General features: G+C 56.4%; 1 protein-coding gene across 3 annotated transcripts in view; it reads right to left on the reverse strand.

Moving 5' to 3' along the window:
* The window catches only part of ATP6V1C2 (ATPase H+ transporting V1 subunit C2), a 52,515-nt gene that overhangs the window by 2,652 nt on the left and 36,119 nt on the right, over positions 1-13,744 (reverse strand). For 2 of the 3 annotated variants that reach the window (XM_082357522.1, XM_082357521.1), the window contains exons 6-12: positions 10,765-10,856; positions 9,357-9,455; positions 8,674-8,742; positions 6,658-6,750; positions 6,453-6,546; positions 3,911-4,048; positions 2,945-3,042 (exon numbers count right to left, since the gene is read on the reverse strand). In XM_082357522.1, coding sequence (XP_082213648.1) covers positions 2,945-3,042; positions 3,911-4,048; positions 6,453-6,546; positions 6,658-6,750; positions 8,674-8,742; positions 9,357-9,455; positions 10,765-10,856 — 683 coding nt within the window. The remainder of the gene's footprint in view (positions 1-2,944; positions 3,043-3,910; positions 4,049-6,452; positions 6,547-6,657; positions 6,751-8,673; positions 8,743-9,356; positions 9,456-10,764; positions 10,857-13,744) is intronic. The other variant, XM_082357523.1, reaches the window with a different exon arrangement.

The raw sequence follows: 13,744 nt of genomic DNA on the forward strand, positions 1-13,744 counted from the left end.
ATAAAAATTCCCGCCAACTCCCTCCCGCTCTCACCGCACATCCGAGAGCACCCAATGTCCTATGTCACGCGAGCACCCTTCAGCCACTACGCTCAAGCTGCCCACACCAATGACCTCCCAGCGGCCCCATCCCGGAGGCAGCCAAAGCCTTCACCTTCTGTTCCCTGACTCACCCATCTCTCCCTCCTCCGGCCTCTGACATCACACAGGCTTCTCTGCTTCCACTCCTTAAATGCTGGTACATTCCCTCTAAGCGACTCTCTGTAGGTGAACCCATCCACACACAGCAATCATCACTGGTGATTCCCTAATATCCATTCCCCACTAGACCTCTCCCAAGATCCAGACTAATGACCCAGCTACCGGCTTCTCCAGTCTCACCATGGCCCCACCACTCACCCAGGGCCCGTTTCCATTCTCACCTTGGGTGATTTGAGCCCCTGATTCACTTCACCCTGAGAATGAACCAGCACTTCCTCAGTTGAGGGCCGGTCCACTTCTCTTTGATTCAGGCCACAAACGTGGGGCACCTCCTCTCTGTCTGACTCTGGGCTGGGTGACAGGCAGAGAGGCCAAGTCACCCCAGCCCTCCCCTCCAGCTCTCAGGGTAGGGAAAAAGGACAAAACCAGCTCTGAGAAAAGACACAGCAACAAGTGCGAACCGGGGGAAAAGACCTATGCGGGGTCGGAGGATCAAGAAACAGGCGAACTTCACCCGTCTGCTCTAATCAACTTCTTGGTTTAACATCTATTTTCTTAGCTTATGCTCTCTCCGTACAATGGAATATGAAAAAGCCATTAAGAAGGAGCGAGTATCTCTATGCATACTGATAAGACTATAATGCAAAGCAGATGAAAAAAGCAAGTTGCAGAACATTAAGTATAAATGATGACATTTAGGGTATGAGAAGAGTCTTGAAACCATTAACTGGGATGATCTATGGGCAGTGGGACGGCGAGGAACTTACTTTCCACAGTACATATTTCTGAACTTGAATTTTTTTTTTTTTTACAGTGTTCATGTATTACAACTATTCAAGAGAAATAAAAAGTACAGTTTTTTAAAATGTCATACATTGATAGTTTTGAAAAGAATTATTTTTGCATATACTCAGTTTTACCGAGCTTAAACAAGATATTAGGGACGTCCATCTCCATCTCTCACTTGAGCAAAATGGGCATCCTGTAAGGACGGGCAGGCTTTGCCACACTGGGCCTGAGAACCACTGATTTTCAAGGTGAGCAGGGACAGACTGGGGCCCGTCTATCCTGTCGATGGCTGGAACACTCCGGGTTATCTTGAGTGTGCCCTTCAGCCCAGTGCCACAATCCTTGCCATTACAGGGGTCTGAGACGGTTGAGAGGATGAGAAGCCACCATCAGACCCGGTGTGTATTTGGACAAAACCACACTGGCAGCCACGTGCAGGACGAACGGGAGGCAGGGGACCAAGCAGCAGCTGGGGCGGGAGACGAGACGGCGGAAGAGAAGGCAGAGGCAGGATGGAGGGCTGTCAGGGGTGCGAGAGGTGCAGGGAGGGGGGAAGGACGTGAGGATGAGGGAGCGGAGGTGTCCGAGCGGGCCCTGAAGTTTGGGGAAGGACCTGAGGCCACTGGTAGAAACGGGCATCAGGAGGAAGGGAGCGGGAGGGAAGATGAGTCAGGAATCCAGTGAAGCCGGTCTGGAAGTGAATGGCAGCAGAGACCTAGGAAGCCTGGGCAAGAAAGAGAGAGCAGGGCAGTCAGCCTGGCGGAAGGGGCCCAGCAAGACCACCCCAGAGGGGCCGAGGGGCACTGGAGCCTGCAGGCCAGAGCAGGCCAAGCTTTGGGAGAAGGGGGCAGCGGCCGTGAGCAGTGCTGCCAAGATCCCCCATAGTTCAGGACACGGGATGTGTTCAAACACGGTAGAAAACAGGCTTCAACAAATATTTCCTGTTTGATTCCATTTTTGTAAAAATTTTGTAAAAATTATGCATATCTGCGGAATCAAAAAAGAAATGATACAAATGAACCTATTTGCAAAACAGAAACAGACTCACAGACTTAGAGGATGAATTTATGGTTACCAGGGGGGAAGGGTGGGAGGAAGGGATAGTTAGGGAGTTTGGGATTGACATGTACACACTGCTATATTTTAAAGGGATAACCAACAAGGACCTACTGTATAGCACAGGGAACTCTGCTCGATGTTATGTGGCAGCCTGGATGGGAGGGGAGTTTGGGGGAGAATGGATACATGCATATGTATGGCTGAGTCCCTTTGCTGTGCACCTGAAACTATCATCACAACATTGTTAATCGGCTATAGTCCAATATAAAATAAAAAGTTTTAAAAAGTTATGCATATCTGCAAATTTAAAGAAACAAACCCCCAAAATCTGAAGGATGCTAGCACACCAGAATGTTAGCAGTGTTTCCTCTTGGTGCTTTTTATTCACTTTTTGGGATTACCTATATAGTTTCTACAAAATAGTGAACCTATTTTGCATTTGTTTTAAAAAAAAAAAAAAGGTAAAATAAGTTTAGCTGTTGTTGGTTCGGTTTGGTTTGGGTTTTACTTTTTGTGCTGCCTTGAGGGTTAGGCCTCAAAGGTCAAGGATGGAGACGGTCGGTGCTGGTGTTTCTTCCAGGAGCCACTGGCCCCTCGTGGGCTGCACAGACAGGGTGGGCGGAGCAGGACACCAGCCGCATGACTGGCAGGAAAGGGACAGAGCACCGGACAGCAGGGGCCCTCAGGACTGAGGGAAGGTTTATTTGACTGAGGAAACCCTAAGCCTGTTGCCAAGAGCCAGGAGTTGCAGAGGAAGAGGGCAGGAAAGCCAGGGCGTGTCCCAGAGGAGGCTGGAGGGGCCAGAAGGGGGGTGGCAGAGCCCAGGTGGCCCCAGAGCTGACTACGCCCGACCTCCCACCGCAGGACAGCCCAGGGCGGCATCTCGTCCACGCACCTGAGCACAGACTCCACAAACACTCTCAGTGCCTTGATGTGGATCCAGGCAATAAAGGCTTCGCTGAAGTTCACCTTGAGCCATCGCAGCAGCGGGCCCTGCAGGGACAGGAGTGCGGTGACCCCTCCCGGCCACTCCACCCGACGCCCGGCCAACAAAGGACGTGGGTTTTGACAGAGCAAGCCCCGAGCCGAGAAGAAACGCCCAGGGGCCAGCAGAAGCAGCGAGTCGGTCGGACGAGGCCAGGGTGAGGCCCAGGCCCACGTTCTCCAGGGCACCTGGCGCTGGGGCGGCTCAGCGGGCCAGCCAGCCGGCACACGCATGGGGCCATCACCAACCGGGCCGCGGGGGGCCGGGCGGCCCCTGACCTCGGGGCTTTCAGCAGGCAGCCAGCAAGCTTCTGGCTGACACTGCGCCGCCAAGGAGCCCCCTTCTCGAAGGCTCCACCCCAAGTCCGGGCATCATCCACCAGCCGCCACTTCCGGGGGTTCCTCACAGCCGCCACTTCCGGGGGTTCCTCACAGCCGCCACTTCCGGGGGTTCCTCACAGCCCCACTGCACGGGCCACAGCCGCTATCGCTAACGCTGGTATGGCTGGTCCTCCCGGGATGCCCACAAAGGTCAGGGGTGGCTCAGGGGTGGGCACCCAGGGGAAGAGAGCTGAGCTGCCCGACCACCATCCCCCAGCCAGGACCTGCCCCATCACCAGCTCCAGCCACCGCCAGCCAGGACAAAGGCACCCTGGCCAGCAAGCACCAATCATTGCTGGGGGAGGGGGAGGGGAAGGGCAGCTCCCAAGAGACCCTGCAGATTAGGAGGAAGGCATGATTCTGGAATCCCTGAATTTAAGACCTCAAAAGCCATAGTAGATAACAGGAAACGCAAGGATTTGTTTTCTCCAAAGATGCCTGCGCGGGCGACGACATGCGAGCCGGGGAACCCCAGGGCTCCCGGGGGGTTGCTTACCTCACCCTCGCCCTCACTCTCTCTCTCTCTGTCGTTCTGCCCCGCAGCGGGCCTATCAGGGTTCCCTAGCGGGGTTACCTTAACCTTGTGGTCCGGGAAGGTGGATGATCCCTTTTTAAGAGCAACACAGGAAGTTTGCTAAAGGCACAGAAATGATTTATTAATCTTTCAGCAAACATGCATCACAAACAAACAGAAATCACTCTCACGGCCTGAAAAGCACCTGAAGGCGGGCTCAGGCGTGCCAGCCCACCCTCGGGACTTGCGTGCTGGTTGGACTGGAGGTGCGCCGGTGCAGCTGGCACACCCCCTCCAGGGCGGGGGTGTTAACGTCCTCGGGTTCCAGATTCCAGGGGCAGAGCCCACAGCCCCTCCCTCGGCCTGGCCTCGGCCAGGAGCTCCCCCTCCCCGGAACGTCTGTGGAACCAGCTCCGCCTTCCGGGCTGTCTGGGCTGAGTCAGGGTGTCTCTCCCAAGTCCAGCTCACAGTAGCCTCCTTGGCCGTCAGGATGCACTTAAGCGTGTTACACGCAGAAAACTGGTCAGGTGTGCTGTTAGGACACATTCGACCCTTCATCATCTTTCTCTGCAGACAGGTGCAAAAAGCGGGAAAATCCCATCCTGTGCTCTCAAAGGGAACTGACACCCAGGACCTAGGTAACAAAAGGACGGACGCAGGATGCTGGTCCTATGCACCTCCAAAAAGGCTAAAGGGGGAAAGAGATTCTTAAGAAGCCGGGGTAGGGCTGACCCCAGCTGACCCCCGCTCGCTGGCGCCCAGCAAGAGCCTCGCAGGGAACTACAGGTTTCCAATTAGTCTGTCCTTCGGAGCTCCGCTTCCCCTCCACGGAGACCGGGCAGGACTTCCCGGGGCAAAACCAGGGAGCGGAAACCTACACCGCGCGAAAACGTGCCAGCGAGCAACCCGAGACAGGGGCGCAGGCGTTGGGCTCGGGTGTATCACCTCGATCCCCAGGGGGTCTGTGCCAGCGCGGAGGGGGGTGCCAAAGGCTCGCCCTGGTCACCTGTGAAAGGTGCCACCATCTAGCTCCCTCCAGAGACACCGTGGGGGGGCTCGGGCCAGGACTAAAGCAAGCGGGGAAAGGGCTCAGCTAAAGAGAAGGCTGGAGCCTTCTTGGGATATTAGGGTTCTGGGCGAGCTCAGGTGCAGGAGGAAACCCTTTGGATCTCAGCTCTTGCTGGTGAGCACCCTTCCTGCCTGGTGAGTCGGGTCCGAGGCCGGGCGCATAGGGCTCCAGCTCAGTCCTTAGTCTCAGGAAGGGCCCCGGAGCCTTGGCCCAAGCCCGACAGATTGTGGATCTAAAAAGCGTTGTGTTCCCTTGGCGTGCACACACATGTCCACACACGTATGTGTGTGTGTGCGCGCGCGTGCCTTTCTCCTCGGGGAGAGAAGGGCTGAAATCCCTCACAGGCAGTTTTATATGATCAGTTCCCATTTCCTCCTCAGAGGGGGATGGGTCCATCCAGTGGGGCTCTGGGGACCCCATTTCCGGGGCCCCGTGGCTGGTTCTCACTCCTGACGGGGCCAGGTGTCTGCAGTCCCTGTGCAAAGGCCACGGACCCAGAGAGGTCAGGCGGGAGGCACAGAATCCCCCAGCCCGAGGCAAGAGGCGGCCCGGGGCACAGGCACAGCCCCACGGGGGGCACTGGCTCTTCACCCAAACACACACTCACAGCTTCATGTTTACACACCAACTTTCCTCACCCCTCCCTTCCTCTCTACTCTAGAGGCTGAACTGGAAGTTTCTCTGAGAACCCTCCCTGGGGGGACTGTAGGGCAGGGGACCTGAAAACATCCCCCCCCTGGCTCAGCCCCACTCTGAGCTGCAGGATGCTGAGTCCCGAAGGTGCCCGTTTTACAGAGCGACTCTCTCAAGGCTACACCATTCACATTGCAAAAACGAAAATCTGTTTTTCTCTCTTGAGCTCAGCTGCCCTCACATATGAGAAGGTCCTGAGTGGCTGTGGCTGGAAGTCTCTAGGGTAAGCACCCACTCTTTGCTGAAAGCCTCGGGGAGGTACACACAGGTGCTGGTGACGGGGGTGTCACAGCACGCCTGGACATCAGACGGACCAGGGCTTCGGGTGACGGCTGGCTGCACTCTCCAAGGCGGCGGCCCTGCCACTCTCAGCACAGGCGCCCCTGCCCGGAGCCCTGACAGCCTTGCTCGACCCCAGGGGGCAGGCGGGGTCCTGTCCCAGGGCCAGTGCTCGTTCACCTCTCGGAGCCTTTCTCCTCCGCAGAATGGAGCTAAGAGTTCCTTCCCGGAGGGCAGTGCCGGGCTCAGTGAGATCTCCTACAGCAGGGCTCACGGCTCATGTGTCACCTCCAGGTTACCGACGCTTGTCACCCTCCCCCAGACCCTGTCTGGCAGCCCCAGGAGTGTGCACGGGGCAAGTAGGGACGTCGGGCGTGGGGTGTTGGGACTAGGCGGGGCCCTTCTGCTCCAGGCCTTGGGTGCGCGGGCGGGGACCACCCAACGCCTTCAAGAAAATCCTCCGGGCCTGTATCATAGACTCACGTATTGTTGCTTCTTATCCGACAGCAATCTGGTCATCTCTTCCCTTTCCCTTTTAATTTCTTTTTCATCATAGTAAAATTCACGGACAGTGAACCTTAAGATAAGCAAACGAGAGGCTTTCGCTAAGAAGCTTCCAGTCAGAGCAGAGACCCGCCGCCAGTGGAGACAAACCAAACCCGGGAAACCCACCGAGGCCAGCCCTTACTTATTCTCTTTGGCTTTGGTTTTGAAATCGTCAATCACTTTTCGAAACAGGGTCACGGTGAAGAGGCCGCCCTCGTTGTCCTCAGCTATCAGCCTGTGGGAGAGAAGCGTTTGTTCACTGGACCCACCAGCAGGCCCCGGAGCTGGGCCGAAGGAGCCTGTCCTCTCCCCGGCGGGGTGGCTCGCTGCAGGGGGAGCCTGGTGGCCGTGGCGGCAGCGAGGGTGGAGGAAGCGAGGGCGTCCCTTCCTGGTGCCTAACTTCTGGCTGCGTGTGTCAGCTGCCGGCGCCTTCTCGGCGTCTCCTGCTACTTCCACTCGCCCTCCAGGCTAGGGCTCCGGGGTGACCTAAACGCCGGAGACTTGCTCGGATCTGGGGTGGGCTCCAGGCCATGAACCGGCCGAGAGCAAGCCGCACGCAGGGCTTAGTCACCTGGCGTGCCGAGCGGGGCGCGCCGCCTCTCACGCGCTGTGGTTGTAACGAAGCAGAGGGCAAAGTTCCAGCTGGTGGAAACCATCCCGCGATGGGCATTTCACGTCCGACGTCACAATGTTCTAATTAGACGTGGTCTCCCTGGCACACCTTGACGTAGGACCACTGCGGTTGCTGTCCTCAGTATGGGGGTCACTGGGGCCCGTGGTCTGAGCGTCTTTGAGTCCCGCTGGCCAGATGACCTGACAATGGGAGCCCTTGGGCCCAAGCAGGGTCTCGGGTCACCTTTCCTGCTTCTCCGAGCCCACACCCCTAGGGGCTGACCCCGGTTCCAGAAACCTTTCCAGAGTAATCTCAGCAGACTCTCAGGTGCCCCCTGACAATGAAGGGCCTGCGGGTTCTGGTCTGAGAAGTCAAGCCACCTCCTGAAGCAGCCTCTCCTGGCAGGAGTTCCCAGCACTTGGCCATGGAGAGCCAGCATTGGAGAGCAGTGAACGCTCCTGCCAAGCAGGCCAGCGTCGAGGGCCAGCTCCTCTGCCGGCCTGTACGCCCTCCTCCTCCTTCTGCCCCTGGCAGCCTCCCCTGGTGACCTCGGGCTGTGACTGTCCTGCGCCCTGCACCCTTCAGTTTAGCTCCTGATTGCTATCTCCCGTGACTCTGTGACCCTGGGAGAGCCAGCAGGCGTCCCAGGCCAGAGGCCTCTGGGCTGGGATGGGAGTGGGCAGGCCTGCCCGAGACTCATTGAGAAATCATTTAAGGTGCAAGCTATTTCAGGCACGGGAAAAGGTACAGAGAACAAATACCCATGTATCCCCCACCCAGCTTAAGACATAAAACAATTTTCATACAACAGAAGCCCCACATGCCCTCCCCAACCTCATTCTAATCCCACCCCTAGGTCACCGCTGTGCTGAGTTTGGCGTTTCTCATCCTCAAACACCCATAATTCCGTGCACCTGCACTTCCCAAGTCACATACAGTTTAGATTTGTCTATTTTTAGATTTTAAATAAATGGCTTCGTGCTGTGTGTCGCCTTCTGCAACTTGCTTTGCGCTTAACATCACAGAGTGAGATTTATCCTTGCTCATGCCCGTAACGCTAAACTGTTGATTTTCCCAGCTGTGTGGTATTCATGGTTCAAATATGTTCCTCTGTCCCTTCTGCTGTCACTTTTCCAGCCCTCACTGGCCGCTCCTGCTCTGACCCCAGCAGGCCACACGTCGAGACTCTTTTCCTCCCCTGCTCGTGCTCTGCGGCCATCACAGCCAGGCTCTTGCTTGACCCTCAGGTGGGGAAGAATCCAGGCCAAGCTGAGAATGCAGAGCAGAGCACAGCGCAGGCCCTGCATGCCCTGAGGGCCACAAGGTAGTCAGGGAGGGCTTCCCGGAGGAGGGGGCAAGGAAGCAGGGTTCTGAAAGATGGAGGGAGTCTGGCATGTGGCTGAGTGTGTGGCTGTGAAGGCACAAGTGTGGAGGGCTGAAGGCCCTTGTGCCCTTGGGGCATGTTTGGTGGCTAGGTGTCCCAGAGCACCCACACATGCCCCATCCCCACCCCAGGCCCTGGGGCCAAGCCGAGGTCTCACTTACTTCGTCGACCGTGGGACCACCATGTCCGAGAGGGATTCGTAGGTTTTTTGCCATTGTGCATAGCTTGGTCTGTGAGAATACAGAATCGTTCAGTGATTTTTTGCAGTAAGGATTGTGGGGTGTCCTGAGAGTCTAGGAAGCTGCGTGCCCCTTTCCCTGAGGGACTGAGAGGGGCAGGGCTAGGGGGCAGACAGCGCCCCAAACATCCCCGGAGGCCCTGCCATGGGCTTTGGGACCCCTGTCCCCAGCCCCATCTGGGGCTTAGCCTCCCCATGAGGCCCCAGGCACCGTGGAGGGGCCGTGAGAAGGACTCAGAGGAGATGCCTGCTGGGAGCTCTAATCCTGGCCCTGTGTGAGCTTGGGCAAACCAGTTGACCTCTCTGGCCGCAGGACCAGGGACTAGTAACAGCCCCCGCCCGACCCCAGGCTTGTTGTGAGGGAAACGATTTCCGGTGTGTGGCATCGGGCACACAGCAGATGCCCAAGAAATGACCGCTTCTGTCACCATTACCGCCACAAGCACTGTCACCTGCTCCCCTGACCACCCCACAGCTGCCATTTAGGGCTCCAGGATCTGGCCCTGCGGGACTCCCGCTTCATCTCTGCTGGGCGGGACGAGTTTCCTTCTGTGATCACCAACCCAGATGGAGACCCCACACCACTCGCCTTCCTGGTCCACTTACTTGGGAACAATGACCAGAAGTGTGATCAGGTACTCAGAATCCAACACAAAGTCTTCTTTGCTCACAATGTCGCTCAGTGTCCGAGTGAAGAGGTTCCCCCTGCATCCGCGTGGGACAAAGGGGTTGTGACCAGCAGAAAAGCACACAGAGGCATCCCACAGACCCCCGGCACGCCCGCGACATGCAGGTGTTGGGACAGCAGGGGCAGCAGGGGACAGCAAGGCTCAGGACGCTTCCTGGGGAGGGGGACGGGCCCTGGGCTAAGTGTCCCCCGGCTGTGTGTCTGGGCGCCCAGAACTGCTGTGCCTGGCAGGACCCCAGGTCCTATCACCAGTCACCCGAGCTGAATCCAACACCTCGGTCAGCCGCGCTGCCCCGGAGCAAGCCACCGGCTGTTGGGAGGGGATCGCTGGCGACAGGCAGCTTATGTTACCCAAGTGGAACACAGCGGTCGGCTCACGCCACCACCTGGGCCACTCCGGGCAGGGACAGGCCCAGAAGAGGGCTCCATTTCACTTGACACACCTTACAGGTCCAGCAGCCAGGGGACATTCACCTGAAATAGCTTTGTACGTGTGTCCAGTGGAACCTGTCTCATCAAGGTCATGGTATTTTTAGCACAGGGATCAAGGCTATTGTATCAGCAAATGGGCCAAAACACAACTACTGAGACGGTCTGTAGCGTCAGCATGTAGGCCATGAGGTTAAATACCCAAGTGCACGTTGCTTCCTGAGGAAAGAGTTCTCGAGCCCTTAGTCAAGGCCGAAGCTTTAGGTAAAAAGCCATCCCAGATTGCACCGCCCGGAACCGACACGCCCTCTTCCCCATGCCGACCAGCCATCACTGATAAGGCCCTTAGGGTCCCTCTCCAAAGACACCCTGCGGTGCCCGTCTGTCCCGGACTCCTTACGTTACCAGACCTTATCTGTCCGGTTTACACCCGTACCCCTTGCGCAAAGCAGACTTTCCATAAATATTTGTTGAGTGAATAACTGTGAGCTCTCCAAGTGCAGAAAGGATATTTTATTCTGCTTTGTATCTTTAGGGCCTAGCATAAGGCCTGAGTATAGTGGGTACTTAATAAACACTGATCCGAAGAAGAAAAAGAGAAACATCAGAGGGAGGTAGAGACTGTCTGACCCTCTTCACTCTCCCCTCCTTCATTCCGTGTATGTTCAATCAACCACTGTTACTGTTGGCCCTCCCTGCCCAGCACGTAACTCCTGAAGAGGCAGGAGTGCCTCTGTGTCTGTCTGGCTGGCTGGCTGGCTGGCTGGCTGTCTCTCTCTCTCAGACACAGACACCCAGCTCACCCAGTGATCTGAAAGGCCTGTGCAGGAGCCCGGCTTGGACGCTGCCCTGGCCAGGCCCTGAGGCCGCGAGGAGCGCGGGAACCCAAATACTCACGTGGATTTCTTCTCCAGGTTCTCCAGATTTGTCTTCAGAGCGCTGTAGGCGGCCGTTCGGGACTTCAGGTCCGTCTCAATCTGTGCCAGTTGCTATTTGGAAAAGCAAAAGAGTTTAAAGAGTTGGTTGAACTTTTCAAAATTGCCGCAAATTGCTCCTGGTGCACTTAAGGAAAACACTGCACCCTGCCCGTTTGCCGGGATGGCTTACGTTTTTCTCGCCTCTGCTCTCCCAGGCCTTCCAGCATTTGACCCTACAGTGAGCTCACCCCGGGAGCCAGGGAAGGGATTAACGTCCCCACTTTGCCAACAGCCCCACTTTGGGGCTCGAGATATAAATGGCTTTTCTAGGATCACTCAGCAAGCTGAGTCTTGTCCCGATTTCAAGCCCATCTCGTACCCTCAGGGCCCCCAGGGCCCCAACTCCACGTGCTCTCAGGCTCTGCTAGAGGTCAACTCGGGCTGACCCTCATCCCGGCTTCTCGGGGGACCCGCTGTAGCCCAGCCCTGACCAGCACCCAGGTCTCCAGGCTCAGCTGTGCCCCACGGCAGCCCCTTCCTGTTCTGTGTAGGTAGGAAGGCTCTTTTCAGTTTGGAGGCAGGTCACCAGCCTGACGTTAGGGAGATCCCCCTGTTCTGGAAGTTTCAGGAGCATGTCCGGGATCCCCTCCTGCGGTGGGCAGGGAAATGAGACAACTGAGGCCCAAGGCTCAGGTCTCCAGATGCCTGGCCTCAGGTGCCCCACCTGCTCAGCCGGGATGATAACTCACCCACAGCAGTGAGAGAAAAATGCTCACCGGGCCCAATTCAACAGAAGCGCTCACAACACAGCGGCTGTTACAACGATCACTGCAAATCAGTATCTCGAGGTCACTGAAGCCAGCGGCTCAGAGACAGCGGCGAACCCCTCTTGCACGTGGGAACTGTGGGGATTTTCTGGCTCACACTTTAACAGCAGGGTCCACGAACACAGAACGGGTCCGACAAAGCACAGCACCCACACCACGGACTACTGTGCCAGCGGCACAGTGGCTGAGGGCTGGCCCCGCGGCTCTTGGGAGACTGTGCCCATTTCCTCCAGGCCACGCCGGGAGGAGACACACTCAGGGGCGCCTCACTGGTGGCCCGCCCTCGGCTGCGGAGGGGACATTTACATCGCACCAACAGACACAACAGATCAGCACACCACTGCTGCTATGGGAATATCTCAGGAATCACTACACAGAAAAAGGAGGCGATCTGTAGGATATGAGCAATTCTGAGTTGAAATATATATACTTTTAATATAGATGAGAGGATCCACTTTAAACTTGTAAACATTGGTTACCTTCAGGGAGATTAAAGGGAGCAGCAATTGGAGGGGAGGGGACATGTGGGTGATGTCGGGGGGGGGCCTTTAACACTTTCTTTCATCTTTCCATTTTGACTGTTTGATTTTTAAAATAAGATTTATAAATTTTTTTTTTTTTTTACAATTTTTAGAACCTTTTTACCTTGAAATGATTATCGATTCACAGGAAATTGCAAGAATAGTACACAGAGATCCCATGTACCCGTCTCACCCATTGGTAACATCTCACATAACAAGAGTACAATATCATAACCAGGAAATTGACATGGCTACAAGCCACAGATCTTGATTTTTAAAATAAGATTTATACATTTGAATTTTTTTAAAAGGAAAAAAAAATCTAACAAAAAATCCTGTGTCGTCTTTATTCTTCTGATTTTACCAAAGCCAATGAAAAACTACAGAGTTGTGTTTAGAAACCAGCAAAACAATGAGAGGAACTAGGACTTGGGAACCCGTCAGGCCCGAATTTGAATGCCAGTTCCAGCTCTGGCTGTGTGAAGTGGTGTCAGCTCCTGAACCTCTCTGAGCTCAGTGCCATGGAATTACCGTGAGCTGCTACAGTCTCCAGAGCAGGTCACCCAGAAAGGTGAGCCCTTTCTTCAACAGACTGAGCCCCTCAAGGGCAGGCTGGGTCTGGGTCCTCTCTGCAATTCTGGGCAGCGCGGCCGGCACAAGGCAGTGCTTCGAGAACATTCCAGAACCAAACGTTCCCAGTCCTGCTCCTTCTGGCATGCGGCTGGCGTGCACTTCCCACCACTGAGGGCAGGTGCGCCAGGCAGAGACTTGAGACCCCGTGAACCTCCCTGCACAGCACCCAGAGATGCTTCAGGTGGTGGAGACGCCAGCGGCCGGTGCCCGAGTGGGCTGTCAGGGAGCAGGCCCCCGCCGAGCACCGTGGACATGCGTGCGGTAGGCAAAGAAACTGCTATGTTATGCCGGTGAGATTCAGGAGCCTTTCTGAAACCACACTGTGACCCAGCCCGTGGAGACGGACACAGCCAGGGGCTGCGTCCCCATCCTCGCTCCTCTTCATTAGGGGAGGCAGGTGGGCTCAGTTCCCAGCTGTCGGGAGGGTCGGGGGCCCAGCCCTGTGAGTGTCAGCACAGGGCGCCTCCCAGGTGGGGAGACCTGTTCGGACACCTAGAAGACACTGGGCACTTTCGGAGAAGGGAGTTCCTCTGACTAGGACGTCTCTAGTTAACAGATTCAGATCTCCCAATGCGGGGAACAGGCCTGAGCCAGTGCTGAGGGCAGCGCTCGAGTGCTCCTGGGGCAGGACGGGGTGGGGGAGCCAATACCCGGAGCCTCTGCCCGGCTGGCCTCAAAGAGCTGATTCCTGGCAGTGGAGCCAACCCAGGGCTTCCTTGGGAAGTGATTTCCAGGCATATAGCCCAACCAAGACCTGCACCCCCATCCCAGGGCAATACTTCAACACCTGCACCCCCATCCCAGGGCAATACTTCAACACCTGCATCCCCATTCCAGGGCAATACTTCAACATCTGCATCCCCATCCCAGGGCAATACTTCAACACCCGCAGGTGCTGGGGGATGCCCGCAACCTCTCAGCCAGCTTCCCCATCTGAAAGCAGAGGAAGGCGACACCTGCCCCATAGGGGTGACGTGGG

The sequence above is a fragment of the Balaenoptera borealis genome (genome assembly GCF_965194805.1).
Source record: "Balaenoptera borealis genome assembly, chromosome: 15".
Classification (NCBI taxonomy): domain Eukaryota; kingdom Metazoa; phylum Chordata; class Mammalia; order Artiodactyla; family Balaenopteridae; genus Balaenoptera; species Balaenoptera borealis.